Here is a 21,580-nt window from a genome sequence, read left to right on the forward strand (position 1 = left end):
CCTTGGCCAGCCTCCGTTCTGTCCTGCAGACTCTTCCTTTCTCTTCCCTTTTTGCCTGCCTGTCTTGCACTTCTCTTTGGGCCCCTCCCCGTTCAGCTTCTCCTCCTCTGGGGTTTCTTTCCTCTTCTGTCTCAGGTCCTCTCTGTCTTGCTTCTGTGTCTCTTGGTGGGGCCTCGCCCACTTTGGGCCGCGAGGATGTGGCCCCGTCCCTGCTGTCCCAGGCAGATCTGAGCTCCCCACGCCACTTGTTGGTGGCCCTGGGTGATGCAGCCTGTTTTTCTGGAGGCCGGAGAGGGCAGTGGCTCTGGGGAGCCTTTTGCATCTGTAGAGCCCTGCTCTGCCTGCTTCCTCTGCGGGCTGAGGCCTGTCCCCCACCTGTGTTGGGAAGGGAAAGGGGGCAACTGGGGCCTTTCCCCAGCTGTGTTCTCTGTATCTCTTCCCCGTTTCCCAAGAGAAGCTAGATAATAAAGGTGGAAGCTGAGGAAAGAGTTGGGGGAATGATGATAGTATCAACAGTTGATACTTAAAAAGCAGTTGCTATTTACCAGGCAGAGTGCTCGGCTGTGACACGGTATCTCTTCATTGCAAATGACCCAAACAACACTGCATCTGCTTGGGGGCAAGGCAGGGATTACCGGTTCGTAGAGCCAGCCTGTGGGATGGGCAGAGCAGCGCTGGGCTGGGGACAGATGAGCTGGAGCACACCCAGCCAGGACCCTGTCCCCATCTCTTCTCCCTGCTTCTCTCCCACGGGCTCTTCACCTGTGCGCTGCTGCCTGACTCCCCCCGCCAGATCCCCCCACCCCCAGATTTCACAGCTCGGCTGCTTTGACCCTTCTTCCCTTGCTTCCGGAAGATGTGACAGCCCCCGGGGGAATACCGAAGTCTCAAACCCAGTCCTTTTAGCAACAAGGGAGGGGCTGCGATTGGCAGCCCCCAGTAGACCTATAGCGCTGGAGTGGGGGTGGAGCTGTCTCCCCTCCAGAGGGGAAGGTGTGGGCAAATAACTGCCTGTGCACAGAGGCTAGTTCATCTAATCCTCACAGCTCCTGAGATGCCTGTTATTATTCCTGTTTTACAGTTTCAGAAGCAAAGGTTCTGAGACGTAGAGTGACTTGTTCAAGGCCCCAACGCCACCGGGTGGCAGAGAGGCAGGATGGTGGAGTGGTTCAAAGCGAGGACTCGGTTTGCAGGGCAGAAATAGAGGCACAGGTGTAGAGAACAAACGTATGGACACCAAAGGGGGAAAGTGGCGGGGTGGTGGTGGTGGTGGTGGGATGAACTGGGAGATTGGGATTGACATATATACACTAATATGTATAAAATAGATAACTAATAAGAACCTGCTGTATAAAAAAATAAATAAAATAAAATTCAAAAATTCAGAAAAAAAAAAAGCGAGGACTCGGGAGCAAAGACTTTAGACAACTTGCTTAACCTTTCTGACCTCAGTTTCTCCATCTGTATAATGGGAATGATCATAATCAGAGCCATTTCCTAGAACTACTGTAAGGATTGAATGAGTTAGTACATGTAAACCACTTAGAACAGTATTTGGCATGCCATGAATGCCTAATAAATATTAGGTATTGTTATCACAGAGCTTCACAGTTTACAAAGAACCTTCACATATATTATCTCACTTGACCTTTATAATAGCCTTGGAAAGTGGGCAGAGGAGTTGGCTGATCCCCCACTGCCCCCGACGCCATGCGCTCACCTCTGACCTAATCAACTGCATAAATCCCATAATCTGTTACCAAAAAAATCACCCTCTCCAGTGAACAGCTCTCTATCCAACCAGGGAGTAGAAATTCTCTCTCGGGGGTGAGCTGGCAGGCAGTGTCCATGCTGCTGTCTCTTTCTCTCGTGAGTACGTATGAAGCCAACAATGTTAGAGGGCTTGCTTGGTGAATGTTCACCCAGAGGCAGGAGCCCCCTCTTTGCAGAGTTCGTTTGATTCTCTCAGGGGGCTGAGCCTTGCAGCCTAAGCCCACTGGACTGGGCAGGAGTAAGGAACAGGGTGGCAGTTGCTTGGGAGGTAAAGCCCTCTGGGGGCAGCAGTGCACGTGGCCCATCATGGCCCTTTGCCCCTGAGTGGGTGTGAGCCCTCCCCTGGGATGTGGGGCTGGGTGGGCTGGAATCCAGGGCTCACAGCAGGAAGACTACCCTTCCTACCCCCAGCAGGGAGGCAGACTGAGCTGGGCAGAAGTCTGGGATCCAGCTCTCACTCACCAGGGCACTGCTCTTTCTCTGCCTCAATTTGTTTCCCTTTAAAATGGGTTTGATGGTAACACATATTTCATAGGCTACTTTTAAAGATTAAATGAGAATGAATATTTAAAGTAGTAAGAATAGCACCTGACCTGTATGCTGTTTATCGTGATTATTATTATCATTTCTTATATCCAATCCAGGCCCCAAGCTAGGCTTCAAAACTGGGCTTCCCATCCCAGAGTTTTCATTTCCTCTCATTTCCTTCTATAGTGCCCATAGAACGATTCCAGTGCTGCCGGCAGAGCTCTGTCCCCACCCCCAAACTCCCACCAGCACCTTGCTTATTCCCACTGCCAAGCTCATTGCTGGTCGACTCACCTAAAAGACTCACCCGTCTTGGCTCCACCTCCCCTTTCACACTGCGGTCCAGGCTGCTGCCCCCGGAAGTATGCAGTGTGAGTGGGGCTGGGCTTGTGTAGCCACAGGAGCTCCAGCCCTGAACATCCCTGAGGTTCATGTCCTCCAGCCATTGGCTCCAAGGTCCTGCTTCATGCAGATGGACCTGGGGTCTCAGGCACACTGGCCTGGGGGGCAGCATTGCACGGGGGCTTTTACAGGCTAGTAGGCTGCAGCTGTTTCTTGCAGCTATTATGAGGAAAGGGAATTTTGAGCCTTCCAGAAGGAGCCAAGATGGAGAAGAATCACCTTGCATTTTACAAAAACAGATGATGAAACTTGGTCATGGCTTTGGGTCACTGTTTGCTTTGAGGTCAGAGAGTGTAAGGCACACAGTGGGGGTTTGAGGCCATGGTGCGGTCCCTACCTCTGTTCCAGGCCACTGGTCACATGGGTCACGAGGTGAGGGGCGAATACTTGCCATCCTGAAAGCAGCTTGGTGCAGAGAAGGTGGAGAGGAGTGCTGGGCTCAGCCAGGAAGGACCCCGAAAAGCCCTCTGGAGCGCTTCCAGACAGAGCAGTCAAGTAGGTGATGACTGTCCTTTTGTTCTTTGCTTTCTTTTTCTCCTGTACATAAAACCCCAAGAGAACTTTGAACCAAAGCATCTAAGTTGGGAAGCAAAAGGTGCTGAACCGTTTAGAGAGGAAAAGGGCAGCTGCGTGTGAGTGGAGGCGATGGTTTGCTTGAGTGCCAAGGATGCCTGGCTGCCCCAGCAGGGATGGGGAACAGGGGGCTGAAGGGGTGCCAGAGAAGATCAAGGGGAACATTCCAGCCTGTCCAGCCTGGAGGCATCAGGACACTGATGTTCTCATAAGAGCACAGCGCGTCCCAAAGCCAGCCCAGGGGGTGGGCCTCATCTGTTTGTGCTGACTGCTCCCCCAAGCCTCATTCCTGAGCACGTGTGATAAGGACCGAGAGTGCCATTCACGGTGGGCACGCACGGCCCTTTCATAGAATCTGAGGCTAAAGAGGCCTGAAAGGGCTGCCGGAGCCAGGCCCCTGTCTCCAAAAAGATCTGAACACAAATAGATCAGACTCCCTGCCCTCTATTTTCCTCCCAAACAGTAAGACTTACTAATGTCTTAGGAATATAAAGAATATATACCTCTTTGCCCATAAATCAGACCAGTTTGTCTGTGATAATTTTTGGTCCTGGGCCTTTTCTGTTTTCAGTCCTTAGCCTGGTCTTAGACCATTCAGATCCACGCTACAGTGATACCTACCTGCACCAAACTCACCCACACAGCACAGCCAGGATAATCAGAAAGGACTATTCTGACCATCTCTTTGCCCCCTGTTGAGAGAGTGAGGCGTTGGGCTCCAAGCCTTCTGAAGGCCCTTTCTGCACATGGTTCCATTACTCGCCTTCCCTGAAGCCAGCACTGCCCGCCGACATCTGACCAACCAAAGGTGGTCTTTTATTTTTGGTTTTGTTTTTGGCCGTGCCACGCGGCATGCAGGATCTTAGTTCCCCGACCAGGAATCGAATCCGTGCCCCCTGCAGTGGAAACGTGGAGTCCTAACCACTGGACCGCCAGGGAATTCTCCAAAGATGGTCACGGAGAGCCCAGGAGCCTGGAAGTGCTTCTCTTCTCCCCGCCTCACTGCCCTTGTCACCCACATTCCTACAGGTGCCTTGTCTTCTTTCCTGGCTCCGGCTGGGCTGCCCGAGGACTACCAGGCATTGCCCAGCCTTCCCTGCTGCCCTCACTGTGCTCCTCTCCTCCAGCCCTGGCCTGCCCACTGCCCAATCCCAGCAGACCAGAGCAGTAGGCAGGGGCTGGAGGCATGGGGTCTGGGCCCGGCTCTGCCCCTGACTAGCTGGATGAATTGGCTGCCATCACTCCTCTTGGGGCCCCAGTCTCCTCAAATAAAAAGTAAGAGCTTTCATCTCAATCATTCTAACTCACTGGCATTCTGTGATTCTAACTCTATCTGGTAAACCTCAGATCTTGGTTATATCCTATTTATATACAGTGGAATTTTCTTTTAACCAGCTTCTTTGTCGCAAAGGTTTGGATACGTCATAGGCTAAATCATACAATAACGTGTCTAGGGTAACCTGTTAGCCTAAACATTGGGGGCTCAGGCATTCTGTGACCCCATAAAAGGCTCCCTTCTGGCATGTCCTGTCTGGAGAGGGGGCCTCATCTTTCTTTGGGGATCCTGCCAGTACCCAGGCCTTGATGATACCCCTGGGCATGTTTTTGATGGGCTGAACCCAAAGGAAGGCAAGCAGGTGGGATGGGAGGGATGGGAGGTGAGGCCTTGGGGGCTGAGTGAGACAGAGATGAGGTTGGGATAATGATGTACCACTGTAATTTGGAGCCTATGCATTTTAAAGGGAGGTCATTTCTGAGTTATTTTCACAATAGAATTGGGTATTCTGATCTACCTCACTGCTGCGTGGAATCAAAAATAATATAGCATGACGCTATATCATCAACTAGTGGCTTCTCTTTCTGAGCAGCTTTTACCCAGCAATTATGTGAAATTATGTGACTCAGTATGGAAAGATAATCACCGGAGAAACTCTTCTGATTGCTTTCTCCTGCACATGCAGAAAAGCAAGTGTGCAGACAGCAGAAAGATCAGTGAGGAAAATTAACATGGATGTGCTATTGCCACCCAAAGTGTCAGCTGTTTACCAATGTAGAGATAAATGAGAGCATGGAAAGGAACAGAAAAATGAATGGAAAATCAATTTTTTCTCAGACGATGCTACAGAGGAAGCAAAATGTGGCTGGTTCCATTTTCTAGATGGGGATGATCTGAATGGTCTAGAGTTCAAGACCCCCCATCTAACAGTGATGATTTCGCCAGAGCCCCATCCCAGGGAGCCAGGTCCTCAGGCACCCCCAGGTAGGGGGTCCATGACCTCACATGCACAGGAAGCTAAGGTAATATTCCCGAACCCCCTCTCCCAGCTCCACCCAATTCTGCCTTGCTTTTCCGTCTTCCAAAGATCCCTCCATCCTTTCTTCCATCTACTTCTTAAACTCTGTGGCCTGGAAATGAGATGTACCACTTCTACCACCTCTTAATCTCCCCCTCCCCCTAGCCAGCCCCAGGCAGCCCAGCTTCTTTTCTGGGATAAAGGAATGTGTGGGAACTGGGAGGGTGTAGGACACTGAGGGGCCGTTGTGTGCGAGGGAGGGAAGGCAGAGAGAGTGTCCCTTGGTACATCAGTGCGACAAAGGCGTTTTGTGTCCCGTCAGAGGCTCTGTATGTGTACTTGGCCACTCGACTCGGGGGCAGTGCCAGGGGTACCAGCGGGATTTTAAAAAATGGGTGTGGGGAACCAAGAGGCACCCTGAGGAAGCTTGTGCTGAGGTGTGGCTGGTATAGTCCAGACCTGGGCAGCAGCTTGAAGGAGGGAAGTTGGTCCCTTTTCAAATCTGTAACAGTATTTCTTTCAGCTCACTGTAACTTGATCTGGAATGTTTTCTTTAGAATACAAAGACAGGTCTTTACTCTTTAGCCTGGCATTCAAGATCCTCTGGAGGCTGTCTCCCAACTGTCTTATCAGAATTCTCACCACCCACACCCTCATGCTTTACACAACCCGATTATTCACTGTTTTGGAAGGTATCTTACTCTAGAAATGGCAAATACTTTGCAGATGGCTGTCACGGCCCCCTCCTGCGCTATGTAGACATTACTCATGGATGAAGGCCCTCTCTCCTGCCCCACTTCATTCAGAATCCTTCTGAGGAAGCCACTTCAGGCGGCCACTATTTTTTTTTTTTTTTTTAATTTGTTTTTGGCTGCGTTGGGTCTTCGTTGCTGCGCGCGGGCTTTCTCTAGTTGCGGCGAGCAGGGGCTACTCTTCATTGTGGTGTGCGGGTTTGTCATTGCGGTGGCTTCTCTTGTAGCGGAGCACGGGCTCTAGGCACGCGGGCTTCAGTAGTTGTGGCACGTGGGCTCAGTAGTTGTGGCTTGTGGGCTCTAGAGCGCAGGCTCAGTAGCTGTGGCGCACGGGCTCTAGAGCGCAAGCTCAGTAGTTGTGGCGCACGGGCTTAGTTGCTCCGTGGCATGTGGGATCTTCCTGGACCAGGGCTCGAACCCGTGTCCCCTGCATTGGCAGGCGGATTCTTAACCACTGTGCCACCAGGGAAGCCCAGGTGGCCACTACTGAATGAAGTACCTTGAGGTTCCACTTGAACCGAACTTGAACTTGAATACTATTTGTTACCCACGCTTCCCATTTTCCCTTCTCACTGCCTTTGCTCATGCTGTGTCCTCTGCCAGAATGCCCTTCCTCTTCTCTCTTCTTACCCCTGTCCATCAAAATCCCATCCTGCTTTCAAGATTCAGCTGAAATGTCAACTCCTCCATGGAAACGTCCCAGGTCTCCTGTTGTATTCCCTGCTCCCCTTTTCCGTGCCCTGCTGGCTGATCCTTGAATGTAGTCTCTGCCTCTTGTGAAGCTCTCTTCACATTTGCTGATACACCAGAGCCCTCTGCTTTCAAACCTTGCCGCCCTGTCCTGTTCACCTGTTTATCCCTTGCAGAACCCGGGATCGTATAACCCCGTCTAGGAATTCAGTGTGTTTGTGTGTGGGGGATTAACTTGAATGTGAGCATCTATGGAGGTGATTGGGGGGAGCTGAGGGGAAGGTGTAGCAGTGACTAGTGGCCTGGAACCCTTGATATGAGTCCTTCCTACTCCCAGGAGGGGTCCTGCTTGCCTAATAACCCCTCTCCTGGCTAGAAGCAAGTCCCCGCTGCTACCCCCGTTCAAGGGGAGGGGATTACACAAAGGTTTGAATGCTAGAAGGTTGGAATTATTGGGGATCACATTAGAGTCTGTTCACCAGAAGGGTGAAATTATAAACAAAAACTGAGTTTATAACTAATAGATCTTCATTAAAGAAAATTCTAAAAGATGTTCTCTGGGAATTAAGAAAATGGCTTGATGGACGTCTGAGATTCAAAAGGAATCATGAACAAATGAGTTAGTAAATAAGTTGTATTAGTTATCTGTTGCAACATAACAAATTACCCCCAAACTCAGTAGCTTAAAACAACAAACATTTGTTATCTCACACAGTTTCTGAGGGTCAGGAGTCAGGCAGCAGCGTAGCTGGGTGGTTCTGCTTGAGGTCTTTGACGAGGTTGCAGTCAAGCTGGCAGCCAGGGTGGCAGTCAGTGAGAGGCTGGAGAACCTGCTTCCATGCTCACTTACATGGTTCATGGCAGCCTTACTTCCTAGTGGACTTTTGAACTGCGGCTCTCAGTTCTTTGCCACGTGGGCCTCTCCACAGGGATGCCTGAGCATCCTTAAGACATGGCAGGTAACTTTCCCCAGAGCAAGCAATCCGAGAGAGAGAGAGAGCAGGAAAAGAAAGCTGTGGTGCCTTTTATAATCTAATATTGGAAGTGACGTATCAGTTCTGCCATATATTATTGGTCACACAGACTAACCCTGGTGCACTGTGGAAGGGGACTATACAAGGATGTGAATACCAGGAGGTATTGGGAGCTCACTTGAAGGCTGGCCACTATACACATGGGTGAATCTAAACAAATGTTCTTTCCAAGAAATAGAAACACTAATATCTGTTTCATAGGATTAAGAAAAGAACTGAAAATTTGTACAGAAATAGCATATATATCATGAAGGGGGTGATTTGTATTTTTCAAGAAGAGTATTTTACCTAATAACTATTATACATTTTAACTTTAGACTTTTAAAATCTTTGTTAAATTGAATACTGTTTTGGTCTGTTCAGAGGCTGCTATAACAGTACACCATAGACTAGATGGCTTATAAACAATAGAAATTTATTTCTCACAGATCTGGAGGCTGGGAAGTCCAAGATCAAGTTGCCAGAAGATTCAGTATCTGATGAGGGCCTACTTCCTGGTTCATAGATAGCGTCTCCTCACTGACCCCTCACATGGAAGAAGGGGCAAGAGGGCTCTCTGGGGTCTCTTTTAGAAGAGCACTAATCCCATCATGAGGGCTCCCCCCACTCATGGCCTAATCACCTCCCAAAGGCCTACCTTCAAATACCATCTCATTGAGGATTAGGTTTCAACATATGAATTTTGGGAACACAAACATTCAGTCTATAGAAAATACAAATGGTAAAATCCCAAAGGTAACCACTAAAAGACTAGAAATAACTTGTGTAATTTCTCAAGCAGTAGAGGGAGAAAATGAATAAGAAAAAAAAAAAAGTCAAAAGAGAAATACACATAAGAAAAGTAGGGAAAAACAGATGGTAGAAATCAGACCAAATATATCAATAGTCACAATAAAGTTAAATGGAGTAAACTTGACAGTTAATTATCAGGTTGAATTTTTAAAAATCTAGCTCTTTACATTTATAAGATGGTAAGAAACATACAATGCATAAAGACACAGAAAGGTAGAAAGTAAAATGGAATTTAAGACAGGATCCCTATATAATCCTAAAAGATCCAACTCACAGGACAATGTAACAGTTTTAAACTTTCTGTTACAATATTGTGAGAAACACAGGGATAAATTTATATATCCTTCCTCACAGTGGTAGATTTTAAAGCACCTATCTCAGTTTTTGGTAGGTCACACAGTCAAAAGCTGAGAAAATATATAGAAATTTAAATAACACCATTAATAATCTTAATTTAATGGGCATATAGAACTTTCTTCCCAACAATGAAGGAATTACACAGAATATAATTTTTGAAATAAATAACCGTATACTATATCATAAAGCAAGTCTCAGTAAATTTCAAGGTATCTATATCCTACAGACCACATACTCTGACCACAGTGCACTTGTTAGAAGTCAGTAACAAAGGCAAATTAAAAATCACTATACATTGGGACATTTTAAAAACATGCTTCTTAATGCACAGGTCAGATAAATTATAATGCAAGAACTAAACAATAATCAAAAAGCCACATTTCAAAGCTTATATTTGGAGTGAAAGTGGCACTTAGAGGGTTATATAGTCTTTTTATTTATTTATTTATTTATTTATTTATTTATTTATTTATTTAGGGCTGCATTGGGTCTTCATTGCTGCACGCGGGCTTTCTCTAGTTGTGGCGAGCAGGGGGTACTCTTTGTTGCGGTGCGTGGACTTCTCATTGCGGTGTCTTCTCTTGTTGCAGAGCACGGGCTCTAGGCGCGCGGTCTTCAGTAGTTGTGGCACACGGGCCTCAGTAGTTGTGGCTCGCGGGCTCTAGAGCACAGGCTCAGTAGTTGTGGCGCACGGGTTTAGTTGCTCCATGGCATGTGGGATCTTCCCGGACCAGGGCTCGAACCCGTGTCCCCTGCATTGGCAGGCGGATTCTTAATTACTGTGCCACCAGGGAAGCCCTGGTTATATAGTCTTAAATGCTGATATTAGAAAACAAGAAAGGCTAAATATTAATGAACTAGGCATCCAACACAAGATAAATCTAAAGAAAAAAACAATAGAGTAAACTCAAAGAACCTATAAGGGCAGAATTAAGAATAAGTTAAAACACACTATCAAGAGGATCAATAAAACCAAGAGTTGGTTCTGTGAAAAGACTAATAAAATAGTTAAATTTCTAGTGACACCAATCAAGAAAGGAGTTGTCACAAATAAAGAATATTAAGAATGAAAAAAGGACATAACTACAGATCCAACAGAAATGAATGATTTCTAATGATAACTAGAAAATACTATAAACAATTTTATGACAATAAATTTGAAAGCAGAAAAGGGCAAATTTCTATAAAGATTATAACTCACTAACTATATACAAGAAGAAATAGAAATCTTAAGAGTGTCATAGCCATTAACTAGTCGAATAGGCCAGTTAAAATCATCCCACAAAGAAAATACTAAGTCAGATGATTTTACAGTTTAGTTCTACCAAACATTCAAAGAACAGACTATTCCAATCTTCTGCAGACTCTTCCAGGGAATAGCAAGAGAGGAAATACTTGTTCTGTGAGGCCAGTACTACCATGATACCAAAACCAGACAAGGTAAATACAATAAAATAAAAATTGCAGCCCAATCTCACTCACGCACATAAATGCAAAAATTGTAAACAAAATATCAGCAAACCAAATCAATCAGTTTATTAAAAAGATAATACAGTGGTTTCATCCCAGAAATACAAGGATGATTTAACATTAGATAATCTGTACATACAATTTACTTCGTTAATAGATTAAAGGTTAAAAAACATAGATGTAGAATACTTGTTCATAATTAATATAAAACAGAAACATCTTGGAAACCCAGGATTAGAGGGGAACTTCTAAAGCATTAGAAGAAATCTATTTAAAATTAGTAATTTAATTTTTTATCCCATTATACACACACACACACGCACACACATATATCACATTTTCGTTATCCATTCTCACCACACACAAACAAAAGGTAATTATGTGAGGTGATGGAGGTGTTAACTAATTTTATTGTGGTGATATTTTGCAATATATGCATGTATCAAATTGTCACATTGTACACCTTAAACTTACACAATGTTATAATGTCACATCACAGTAAGCTGGGGAAAAATTAAAAGTAAGCACACACACAAATAAAAAAATTGGTGATAAGACTGTATGTGTGTCAATGTCTATTATCACTGCTTCTATTCTATATTTTACTATAAGTTCTAGCAGTACAGTATGACAAGAAATAGAAATAAACAGTGTAAGTGTTGGAAAAGAAGAAGCAATCCTGTATCATTTACAGATGATAAGTCCACAGAAAACCCTAAAGAATCTATATGTAAATTATTAGAAATAGAAGGAGAATTTAGCAAGATTATTGAATTTAAGATCAGCGTATACAAATCAATTGCCTTTCTCCATACCAGCAAAAATTAGAAAACACACACAAGAGATAGCACTTAAAATAGCAATAAAAATTATAAGGTACCTAGCAGTATATCTAACAGAAGATGTGCAAGACTTAGATGAAAGCATTTATTAAAACTTTATTAAAATACATTGAAAGGACCTAAACAAATGAAAAGATTTATTTATAGAGAGGAGACTCAAGATCACAAAAATGTCAATTGTCCCCATATCGTTCTATAGATAGATGCATTGCAGTTCCAATGAAAATCCCAACGATTTTAGATGAATTTGACAGGCTGATTCCAGAATTTATATATAAGAGCAAAAGACCAAGAATAGCAAAGACATTCCTGAAGGAAGAGGCAAGAGAGGCAGAGAAGAAAGGAGAAAAAGAAGAGGAAGCTTCTCCCACCACATGGGGAGATTACCGTAAAGCTGTAGTAATTGAGACACTGATTTTGTTGCAGGTATAGACAAACTGACCAGGAGATCCAAAGAGAAAGCCCAGAAACAGACCCACACCTGAATAGAAACCAGATACAGGACACAAGTGGCTGTGCACATCATGAGGGAAGATGTCGCAGATGGTGCCAGGACAACCGGTTGTCAGATGGAAAAAGCAAGAATTAGATCCCGACCTCATGCCTTCCATAAACATTAATTCTGGACGGAATACAGATTTAAATGTAAAAGACAAAACTTTAAGATGTTTAGAAGAAAATTCTTTGACTCAGGGTGACAAGGAATATCTTTAAACAAAACACAAAGATCATTGCATTCAATTACATTAGAATTAAGAAATTCTGTTCATTGAGAGACAATAAAAAAGTAAAAAGGCAAGGCATTAATTGGGAAGAGATATTTGTAATAGTTAATGACAAAGATTTAGTATCAAGAATAATAAGTGAATAATAATAATGTCAACCCATTTGAAAAATTAGCAAAAGACATGAAAGGCACATCACTGATGAAGAAACAAGAAATGCAAATAAATAATCAGAAGCCCATCTCCATTACTAAGTAATCAAATTAAGACCATATTTTACACCTCTAGAATGGCAGAAATTAAGCAGTCTGATAATATCAAGTATTGATAAGGATGTTGAGTAATGGTAACAGTCATATGCAGCTGGTGGGATTTTAAATTGGGGGTGGTCACTTTGGAAAACAATTTGAAATTATTCCATAAAGTTGACAATTTGTATGCTATACAACCCAACAACCTCACTCCTAGGCTTATCTCTAGAACATAAGTTTTCAAACTGCAGGGCGACCCATTAATTAATTAACAGGTCTAGGGACTTCCCTGGTGGCGCAGTGGTTGAGAATCCACCTGCCAATACAGGGGACATGGGTTCTAGCCCTGGTCCGGGAAGATCCCACATGCCATGGAGCAACTAAGCCCCTGCTCCACAAATACTGAGCCTGTGCTCTAGAGCCCACAAGCCACAACTGCTGAGCCCACACGCCACAACTACTGAGCCCATGAGCTGCAACTACTGAAGCTCGTGCACCTGGAGCCTGTGCTCCACAACAAGAGAAGCCACTGCAATGAGAAGCCTGTGCACCACAATGAAGAGTAGCCCCCACTCACCACAACTAGAGAAAGCCCGCGCACAGCAATGAAGACCCAACGCAGCTAAAAAAAAAAAAAGAAAAAAATTAATTAATGGATCTAGCCATTAATTGACTTAGCCACTTTTTTAAAAAAAGAAACAAAGTAGAATAGAAAATATCAGAGGCCATCATTTGCACCGGATTCCAATGTAAAAAATATTTCATGTGAAAGTGATAGTGAAAAGATTTGAAAAACAGTGCCCTTGGAAGTCTTGCCTGTGTGTGCTGGGCAACAAACACAAATATGTTTAAAAAAACTGCATTATTTATAATAGCACAAAATTGGGGGTAGGGAGATATCCATTGATAGGAGAATGGACCAATACATGATAATGTTTACCTGCACAATGGAATATTACACAACAATGAAAATGAATGAACTATGTTTATGAATGAATCTTAGAAATGTAATGTTGAACAATAACAACCAAGCCAGTCCCAGAAAAATAAACAGTAATATAGAGCTCAAAAATCTCCACCAAACAATGTATTATTTAGATATATATGTGATAAATATATTTTTAAAAAGAAGAGCAAGGTATATATATCCATACAATGGAATATTATTCAGCCATAAAAAAGTACTGATACATGCTACAGTATGGATGAACCTTGGAAACCTTATGCTAAGTGAGAAAAACGATGCAAAAGGACATGTATTTTATGATACTTTTATATGAAATGTCCAGAGTAGGCAAATCCATAGTGACAGAAAGTAGATTAGTGGTTGTCAGGGACTGGGAGAAAGGAAAAATGGGAAATGACTGCCAGTGGGTACCAGCTTTCTTTTTGAGATGATGAAATGTTTCTTAGTGCTGATGGTTGCACAGTTTTGTGAATATACTAACAATCATTGAATCGTACATTTTAAAAGGATGAATTTCATGGTATGTGAATGGTATCTTAATTTAAATTTTTTTTTAAGAAGAGCAAGGGACTGATTAAAAATATATATTCAGGGTACTGTTTACTTCTGGGAGTAAGGCAGAGGGATGGGTTGGAGGAAAATAGAAGTAAATGTAGCAATTCGTATAAAGTTCTAGTTCTTAAGTTATTTAATGGGTGTTTCCTTTATGTTTCATTACATGTGTGTTACATATATTTTTGTACATATAAAATGTAATATGAAACTTAAAAGAAATACAAATATTAAATGAAGTAGCATTCAAGGCAAATGACTGCCTTGTGAGAAATGCTCTTTGAATTGGGAGTCCAGAGTTCTGGGTCTGTGCCTTGGCCTGACTCTGGATGGAACTGTTCTGACCTCTGCTGGCTGGGAGGTGAAGGGCAGCTGGGGGCTGCCGGCTGCGGGGCGGAACGGAATAGGGCGTGAACCGACAGAGCAAGCATGGTCCTGGCCCCTAGACAGTGTGCAGGGGGTTAGGCCGCTGCCAGTCTCAACTAAGAAAGAGCAAGCAGCCTTGGGCTTTCGTGTTTCGGGTTTCATTCCCCTTTCCTCGCTGGCTCTTTACCACACTCCTTTAATTAAGCGCAGGAATGAGGTGTGTATAACTGCACCGAAATCCATCCCTGGGAGGGACCAACTGGCCCTGCCCTCTGCCTCCATCCAGGGGCCACTGACCCCAGAGACCAGGGGCTTGAGCTCATGAGCAGAAATCTCAGGCCCCTTCTGGGGAAGGAGAGGCCAGGGCGCCGATGCTCAGAGAGCCTGTCTCCGTGCTCCCTTTGTTTAATCAAACCACCTATCTGGAGGATTATGAGCTAAAGTCTATAGGAAGAGTTGACCTGGGCACTTTGGAGGTGAGAGCGTGTGGGGTACCTTGATGGAGAGCTGTCAGCATTTCAGGTTTTACTCTAAAGAGTCCAGGAAACAGCAGGCCTTCCTCCCCAACCCCTGGCTGGAGTAGGGGGTCATTGGCTTACCTGCCCCATTTAATCTGATAGAAAGAAGAACTTCCGCCACTGGGTCTCGGTTGTAGGGAACCAGGCCAGGAAGTTCCAGACATCTTAATGAGCTAGAGATGGCCACGTCTCTAGGTGGCCCAGAGAGGAGGACACAGGTGAGGTGATCTCCCAAGCCCTTGGGGTTTTATGGCTTTGGCACCAGAGAGGCAGCCGGGCAGAGGCGTTCCTGAGCTGCGTTGGGATCCAGACTGTGCCGCTCGCTACCATGAGTGTCCTTTCACCTCCTTAAGCTCAGTCTTTTCACCTGCAAAATGGGCCAGTCACAGTGCCTGCTAGTTGAACTGATTCTGTCGTAATTGAACTCATGCGTGCAGAGCACTCTGTAAGGAGTCTATAAATGTCAGCTGCTTTGGCTTTGTTGTCCGACCTCACACCGTGTGGAGAGAGCTCAGAGTCGGGGTGGGAATCCGATTGGGGCCCTCGCCGGGCTGAGGGTTAGAGTGGGGAGTCTCCTACCCAGAGAGTCATTTCCCTCCCTCCGTCCCCAGACGCCATGGAGGTGGTGCTGCTCTTCCTGTGTGGCCTGCTGGCCCCGGCGGTCCTGGCCAATGGTAAGTACCCCTTTCTGGTGGAAGGTCCAGGCCCTTTGGGACACTAGGGTTGGGGGGCTCTCAGATTCTACATGTCTGACCAGCTGTCCCGCCTTTAGTCAGCAAAGAAAGTCCTGGAAGGCAGCAGCTAACACAGCCCCTATTCCAGCCTGCCCACCTCTCCCCACGGGCTCCAGCCCTCAAGCCCACCAGGTCCCTGTAGACTTTTAACCTGAACTTTGGGAGTCAGACTTGCACATCAGTCTCTAGCTTGTGCAAGTCACATGTCCTAACGTGGTCTCGGTTTCCCCACCTATAACAAGAGGAAAATAGACCCTGCCTTTTGATGATGACGTAAGATAAAAAGGAGCAATAAATGTGGATGCTGCGAATGCAGACTCTGATTGGTGCTCTGAGCTGCACCTGCCTTTGGCTTCCAGGCTGGCCCTGGCAGGCAAGCCCACCCTTCCGTGCTTCTCTGGGCATCTCTGCTTCATGGGCCCTGTTTCCCAGGAATTCCTTTGTGGGGAGTGAGGCCTGTAAGACAAGGTAGGATATTTGGGAATCAGGATGTGTAGCTGTCTCCCTCTTGTCCACACCTGTTTGTTTTTCTAGCAGCTGAGCAGGAGAAAGAAAAGGACCCTTTTCATTATGGTGAGCAGGGACGGCAACCCTGGGTGGGGAGAGGGAGGCACAGCCCCATCCAGGGGAGGGATGGACACGCTCTCCCTGGCCCTTCCCCTCTTCCATCTCTCACTCTTGTTCCGTTGGCAGACTACCAGACCCTGAGGATCGGGGGATTGGTGTTTGCTGTGGTCCTCTTCTCGGTGGGGATCCTGCTTATCCTAAGTAAGTTTGTTTGTTCCTTTGTTCACTCTAAGGGCAACGTCTGCAGCTGTGAAGTGAGTGGCGAACAGTGTAAGAGACTGGCAGTTCTCTTTCCTGGAGAGGGAAGGAGCCTGTCTGTCTTCCTAGTTATCTCCAGGGCCTAGTACACTGCTGGGCACATAATAGGTGCTCAGTGAAACAGTGAAGAATGAACAAAATAAGTGCTCGATGAAAACAAGCACAGATACGAAGGGGCGGAGGTGGCTGTCCCGGTGCTGTACCCATCAGGGCGCGGGTGGGGGAGTCACAGGAGAGAGGAGACAGGGGCTGTCCTTAGAGTGCTCCGAGGGGCGTGCCCCTGCGTATGTTTCCCCTCGTGAGCCTGGGCTGCACGCAGCTGTCTGCGTTTACATGGTCAAGCAGACGGTGGTGCTGTAGCCATCCAAGCTGCTGACGGTTGAACCTTGGCCTCCGAAGAGCCCTGCTCCAACCAGGGATCGCCGCATGCAGCTGTGCAAACCGTGCAGTGCCCAGGAGTCGGGGCTGCTGTTCGCACAGTCCCACAGACTCACCGGGCAGCCCTGCTGTGGCTAAGCCAGGACACTGACCTTGGATGGTTTCTTTGCCTTTCAGGTCGCAGATGCAAGTGCAGTTTTAACCAGAAGCCGCGGTAAGGATGCCATGGCTGTGGACATCTGGGGTGATGACGCTAAGAGGGGACAGGGAGGGACCTGTGGTGTGTGACCCCAAATGAGTGTGCTTTTGGATTCTTGCCTCAGAAACAGGCTGTGTGTGTTGGGGTAGAGGTAGAAGTTTTGAGGATTGTCAGGTAGCCTTTGGGGCAAAGGAGAGGTCAAAACATCAAGGGTTAGCCCATCCTTCTTTTTTCTGATGTATGTGTGAGGTGGGGGAAGGGGGAGAAGATGCTGGATCCTTGTCTGGAGGCCCTTGAGTTGGGCTTGGGAGAAGGGAAACAGAGGGCCTCCGGGCCTCTCTTGAGATCTGTCTCCTCTCTTCAGGACTTGTGACACTGCCCTGTGGTCACCTGCTCATGAGGTTCTTTGAGCTTTGTGGAATCCTGGGCTTCCTTTCGCCCACCCTCTACCTCCACCTAAGGGCACAACCCATTAGCCCACCATGGTGACCCAGGGCAGCGCTGGACCTCAGGAGTCCAAAGTCTGTGGCAGGACACAACCCGATGCCCCATGCAGCCCTAGGCCATCCCTTCCCAGTACTTAGCTCTCTCAGGGGCCGACATTGAAGGGTGCCTGTAAGTTCCCCTGACTACATCCCCTTTGGCCCTGGCCTCCCCCGCCCCATGAGCCCCATGGTGGAGAATGATCCACCATGACTTGGAGGAGACGGATCCCAGGGCCCTGGAGAGTGAGGGCAATGTGAGTGGCGATGCTCTCTGGGTTTGCCCTGGAGACCTCTGACGGGCTTGCCTTTCATCCTCTTGCAGGGCTCCAGGGGACGAGGAGGCCCAGGTGGAGAACCTCGTCACTGCAAATGGTAAGTGTCAGGACCACCCACCCAGGTGGGATGGAGGGAATGGGCAAGGGTTCTCCTACAGCTTGAGGGTGGGGGACGGTTGCCAGGTGCCATCGTCTCTTGAGAGCTGCCCGGTCAGACGTGCTTCCATAGTGCCAGAGTGGGGGGTCCCCAGGGCCTCTGCTCTGCATCACTCCCTCACCTCCACCAACAGGCTGCTGCTCCTGACGGCTGCTATTTACAGGGAATCCGCTTAGTGTTTGGCATGATACAAAGTGCTTCACTTCTCATTTAATGGGCGCACAGCCCCATGAGGTAGGCATGACTCTCCACATTTTACAACCAAGGGACTCAGAAAAGTTAAGGAACGTGCCAGGTTCTCTAACAAGTGAATAACAGGACAAGGATCTGCCCCAGGTCTGTCTGACTCGAAATCCACATGAGTCACCTTTGCTGTGCGGGTCAGGCTCCCCCAGAGACAGGTACAGTCACGGCTGCTGCAGGAGGTGGCCCGCTGGGGTGAGGGGTTCATTCACTACCCTCCATTCTGGTTCTCTTTCCAGCAACGGAGCCCCAGAAAGCAGAGAACTGAAGTGCAGCCCTCAGGCACAAAGGTAAGATGCTGTCTGCCTGCATCTTCCTGTCACCATCACTGTTCTGACTGAAGTCTGGCCGAGGAGTCATCAGGGAAGAATTGGGCTAGCTTTTGCAACGCGCACAGCTTTTATTATGAGCTGTGCTCTGACGAGGCTCGTGTCTGAAGGGTGATGAGACAGACGGATTGAAACCTCCCAGGGGTACCACACACACACACGGGATGAGCAGTCGGGAAATAGAACTTCCATACAAGCCAGCGGTCAAGTTGATAGGGGGCCATCCTAGCTACCACGTGGGCATGACTTGGGAGAGAATTAGAGTCTATGAAATACTCCTAATACCAAGGTAGCATAAAGACAATGGCTTTCAGTGATGATTCAGAGAGTACCTTCAGGCCGCTTTTTAAAGTTAACATTTTATTTTTAAACTTTCCAACCCTACACAAAAGTAGGGAGAATAGTATATGACCCCCCCCATACCAGCATTATCAGTTCTTGATGTTAAGGGGCACTGTTTTTAGTTCTATTTAGTATCCGTTTCCATTGTTCATTATATCAACAGTAATGCAGGAAAGTAATAACTTAAATGCTTTACAGTTTTCAAGATGCTGCCACAAACACAAACTCACTCAAGCCTGCCAGAAGATGTAAGAAGGACAGGTAGGGTTTAGCCCCATTTTATAGATGAAGAAACTGAGGTCAGAGAGAGTAGCCATACATATAGTAAGTAACCGGCTGGAACTCGAGCTCAGGGCTTTGTAGTTGAGTGCTGCATTTCACTACACCCCTCTGCTCCTGCCCGTCTCCCTTTATGACATACCCTGGCGTATACTGGGGCGTGGCGGGGATCAGTCTTCTATCAGCTCACTTCTGCCTTCTTTTCCACACAAATAAGGGATATACTTTATCCTAAATCGTAAGTTAAAGGAGATTTCTGGATGTAAAATCCCTGATACACCAGCTTTTACCGTCATGGTAATAACACAGGGTACTTGTGGAACATTTGAATTCTTTCCTAAGGGTGGGCAGAACGGGGCTCATTACCTCCTATCCTCTAGCTGGGCCTCGGGAAGGTTGAGGATGCCTCAGTTTGACGTGGCCATAGATCCAATCCAGGAGGCAGGCATCCCAGCTGCAGCTCGGTGTTCTGTCTATGTCGTGGCAGCTGGCAGCTCGGAATCTGGGGAGCAGTGTGGGAAGGCTCCAGGGAGGGAGCCTTGAGCCAGCAGTTGTCTTTTTTGTTTGTTTGTTTTACTAGAACTTCCTCGGAAACCCTGTTTTCCTGAGTCTCAGGGCTGTGAGCAATTCTTGGAGGTGTCCTGAGATAGAAACCCCGGGTTTAACAATTTCCTTTCCACATCTACCAGGTTCCATCCCCCTGAGAGAGCCCCTCTCCTGAGCTCCACGCCCTCCTCCACCTTCATCTCCTGGCCCTGCTTCTCAGGCTCGTCCTCCTTGATTTACTGAGAACAAGGCACTTAGAGTGGGTCTCATCGTGGGAGTTTCCGTGGGCAGAGGGTCTGTCCTAATTAATGGCTGGGAGACGAGCAGGTAAAGAGTTTTGAAAGGAAGCCAGAATTTCGTTTTAATTTAAATTCTCTCTCACTTCAACCTCCAGAACGTGAAGGCAGCTGCTTGAACCTTTAGATGCAAATGCTGATGCTTAAGAAAACCGGCCACTTCAGCAACAGATCTTTCCCCAGGAGAAGTCAAGAACTTGTGTGTCCCCTGCCCTCTCCCCAACCCCTCGACACCTGTCCTCAACTTAATGATGCAACCCCTGCCCCTCTGCAGCCTGTGGTCTCGTCCACCTCCTGTGACGTGTGTCTGTGTGTGTGTGTGTGTGTGTGTGTCTGATGACTGTGGTCTTCGTGGCTGCTTGTTCGTGGATGACACTGTATTTTAGTGAACCTGGCCCCACTTTCCTGGGCAGGAGCTCAGCCATGTGGCTGTCAGCTCGTCTCTGCTCTCCATGGCCCCATCACCTTCCACTCCTGGGAGTCTGCTTTGTCCCTAAGAGACCAGTTCCTTCTCTTGATTTAGGGGTGAATGGAGGGGTTGGGCACGGGCGGGAGTCTCTGATTGGCTTGGGACTTGGGAAGGTTTACATCACCTTCGTGATCCTTCTACATGGCCCGTCTTCACTCCTTTTATAAGAACCTTGCTTCCACATTTGTCCCTGGACCAACTCTGTTCTGAGGTCCCTTGGCAGTGGGAGGTTCCCAGCAAGGAGCTGATGAGCCCGCTTTGCCCTCGGGCAGCTACACCCCTTCCCTGGTGCCCATCTGCCCCACCTCACTCTGCCCCTGGGGAACGTGCCCCTTGCATATCTTCTCAGCAATAACCCCGTGGGCTCTGGAACCCTACCCCCTTCTCCAGCCTTCCCTGCTCCCAAGACACCCATCTCTAGCCCAGCTCGTCTGGACTCAGACTCCTGTCCCTGACCTGGGGCTCTGGCAGGTGATGGCTGAAGGGGTGCATTCAGCTGGGGCCAGTGCTCTGGGGAGGGGCAGCTGGGAGAGCAGGGGTCCTTTGCTTCTCTGTCCACATCCCATTGGCCAGGCAGCAGCGGGGGCGCCTGCACCCTCTGCTCGCCTGTCACTGGCCAGAACGGCAAGTGCAGCGGCTGTGCTGCGGGTTAGGGACCCGGCAGGGCTCCGCGCAGCCCTGCTGCAGGGGGAACGGCACGAGGTCGAAGCTGGTGAAGAGAGTGGAAAATCAGACCCCGCCCCTCCCACTCATCGTGTTCTCGTGGAAACTAACCAAACCGTGCCGCTGTGACCAGGACTGCTGTTCTCTGTGTCGTGATCTCTCCTCAACAACGACGAAAGGAATAAAATACCACTTGTTTCCTAGTGGCTCTGAGGTGCTTTCCTTTCTGTGAAAGAACCTGCATATTTGTAGGGCCTGTGGTGCTTGAAGGGCTAAAGGGACCGTGTCCTTGGTCAGAAGGAGGAGGTGACAGCTTCAGGGCCAGCCGGGAGGTGTTTTATTTCCGGGGGTTTGTTTATTTCCGGGGTGTGTTTACTTCTGGTGGTGGGTTTATTTCCGGGGGTGTGTTTATTTCCACTGCTTGACCACTTAGCTCCTCCCCTGCTTCTCCTCGTGCCTCCCCTTCCTCTCCCC

General features: G+C 47.5%; 1 protein-coding gene across 4 annotated transcripts in view; it reads left to right on the plus strand.

Annotated features, from left to right (window-relative positions):
- The window catches only part of FXYD6 (FXYD domain containing ion transport regulator 6), a 32,608-nt gene extending 11,299 nt beyond the window's left edge, over window positions 1-21,309 (plus strand). Inside the window, exons 2-9 of one of the 4 annotated variants that reach the window (XM_061203603.1) lie at window positions 3,052-3,198; window positions 15,498-15,560; window positions 16,155-16,193; window positions 16,314-16,388; window positions 17,001-17,037; window positions 17,830-17,879; window positions 18,422-18,472; window positions 20,073-21,309. In XM_061203603.1, coding sequence (XP_061059586.1) covers window positions 15,503-15,560; window positions 16,155-16,193; window positions 16,314-16,388; window positions 17,001-17,037; window positions 17,830-17,879; window positions 18,422-18,450 — 288 coding nt within the window. In that variant the 5' untranslated portion in view covers window positions 3,052-3,198; window positions 15,498-15,502 and the 3' untranslated portion in view covers window positions 18,451-18,472; window positions 20,073-21,309. Of the gene's footprint in view, window positions 1-3,051; window positions 3,199-15,497; window positions 15,561-16,154; window positions 16,194-16,313; window positions 16,389-17,000; window positions 17,038-17,829; window positions 17,880-18,421; window positions 18,473-20,072 lie in introns of those variants that run through there. The other 3 variants (XM_061203602.1, XM_061203600.1, XM_061203601.1) reach the window with 3 other exon arrangements.
- Window positions 21,310-21,580: the final 271 nt, after the last annotated feature.

The sequence above is a fragment of the Eubalaena glacialis genome, chromosome 10 (genome assembly GCF_028564815.1).
Source record: "Eubalaena glacialis isolate mEubGla1 chromosome 10, mEubGla1.1.hap2.+ XY, whole genome shotgun sequence".
In the NCBI taxonomy this organism is placed as follows: domain Eukaryota; kingdom Metazoa; phylum Chordata; class Mammalia; order Artiodactyla; family Balaenidae; genus Eubalaena; species Eubalaena glacialis.